Raw genomic sequence first — 1836 nt, 5'->3', positions numbered from 1 at the left:
TACATAGGGTTGCTATGAGTCACAAGCGACCCGATGGCACATAACAACAACAAGTAATAAATGTTGGAGAGGATGTGGCGATATAGGTATACAATGTTGGTGGGATTGTAAAATTGTACAAGCACTCTGGAAGGCAGTTTTATGTTTCCTCAAAAAGCTGAACATAAAAATTCCATATGACCCAGCTATTCCACTGCTTGGGATATATCCTGAGAAAATGAGAACTGAGACATAAACAGAGACTTCTACACCAACGTTCATAGCAACATAATTCACCATAGCAAGAACATGGAAACAGCCTAAATGCCCAATCACAATGCAATAGATTGAGAAATTATGGTGCATTCACACAGTGGAGCATGCAGGAGCAATGATACTGTAAATTACTACCTGACATCAGAGGGATTGGAGAGCATTATGCTAAGTGAATTATCTCAGACTCATAAAGACAAATTAAAAAAGGAAAGGGAAAAGATCCAGTGTGAAAACAATGTATACGAACTTTGTGAACTTTGTAAATAAACCAGTATATTTTTTTAAAAAAAATCCAATTAATTTCTTTTTCACCTTTCAAGGTGTGTGTGTGTGTGTGTGTGTGTGTGTGTGTGTGTGTGTGTATTCTGTGCATATTATGTGTCTAAACATACACGTTAGAAACGTCAAAGTCTTGTTTAATAATCGTGTTTTCTTCATTTTATTCCCATAATTCCTGCCATCAGATTCTTTGCTTTCCAGCCAAAGAGACAGTTGAAATGAAGAAGGCATCTTTCATTCCTATTTAGTACCTTATTCAGAGTCAAATGAAATTAATGACAACTCATTAGGTGAGTGACAGTCTGCTTAGTTTCTCAGTGTTCAGGGAAGATAAGTATTAACGAACAAAGATTAGTATTGGCTGTCCTTCAATTAATATATTTACAATCAGAAACAACATAGCAGAGAACATTTTTCTTTCTTTTTTAAGGTATTTTTGTTCTTAATTCTCTTTTCAGAAGAATTAGCCTTCACATTTACACCAAGGATTTATAATTTCTCAAACTAATTTACTAGGAAGTACATGTAAATTATAAGATTGAATTTATTCCAGAGTCAGGTGACTTACCTGTTTGTCAAAAGCAACCCATGATGGCAAATCAGATTCTGTTCCTCTAGGATACAAACTATATTTAGGCTTCAGCTTCTGGCCAAAAAGCGGTTCTCCACCTATTCCAGGTTTCTCATCACTGACCACCATCCCAACGTTGTTACAAAAGCCCCAATGTTGAGATTTGTGGAACTTCTCCTTTCCTACCTATGAACATAAGAAACAACATAAAATGGTCAAGTTATTCTTTATGCCTTTTCTTCTTTGTTCTAAAAATATAAACTCATTATCCCACCACCTATTTTTCCTAGTGGGAAATTAATATAAAGTGTCAAACAATTATGACCAACATTTATACTTAAAACAGTGTTATATTTTAACTTCAATTAATCTATAAACTCAAAAGCTTGAAAAGCAATAAGAATAAATCTAATTTTCATAATATTTGAAAAGTTGAAAAACACTTATTACTGTAATGAACATTTAGAACACTAACTTGCTAAATGGTCTTTTCTCCTTATTTGTCAAGAATGCACAAGGAAAGAAGGAGAAAACTCCCCAATTTTAGAGCAAAAATGTACGGGATTTTTTTTAATGGATCTAACGATCTATCAACAATCTGCGTTATGCAGATGACACAAACCTGCTCGCCGAAACTGAGGAGGACCTTACTGCAGAGGGTCAAGGACTGCAGCCTTCAATATGGACTGAGGCTCAATGTCAAGAAGACAAAAATTCTCACCACTGGACCA

General features: G+C 34.9%; 1 protein-coding gene across 1 annotated transcript in view; it reads right to left on the bottom strand.

The window, feature by feature from the left end:
- EFHC2 (EF-hand domain (C-terminal) containing 2) overlaps positions 1-1836 on the bottom strand; it is a 386962-nt gene that overhangs the window by 384097 nt on the left and 1029 nt on the right. The window contains exon 2 of the mRNA XM_006902078.1: positions 1103-1291. Coding sequence (XP_006902140.1) covers positions 1103-1291 — 189 coding nt within the window. The remainder of the gene's footprint in view (positions 1-1102; positions 1292-1836) is intronic.

This window comes from Elephantulus edwardii, unplaced genomic scaffold, assembly GCF_000299155.1.
Source record: "Elephantulus edwardii isolate Elephantulus edwardi_28Jun2011 unplaced genomic scaffold, EleEdw1.0 scaffold00365, whole genome shotgun sequence".
In the NCBI taxonomy this organism is placed as follows: domain Eukaryota; kingdom Metazoa; phylum Chordata; class Mammalia; order Macroscelidea; family Macroscelididae; genus Elephantulus; species Elephantulus edwardii.
This window is presented reverse-complemented; position numbering and strand designations above follow the sequence as displayed.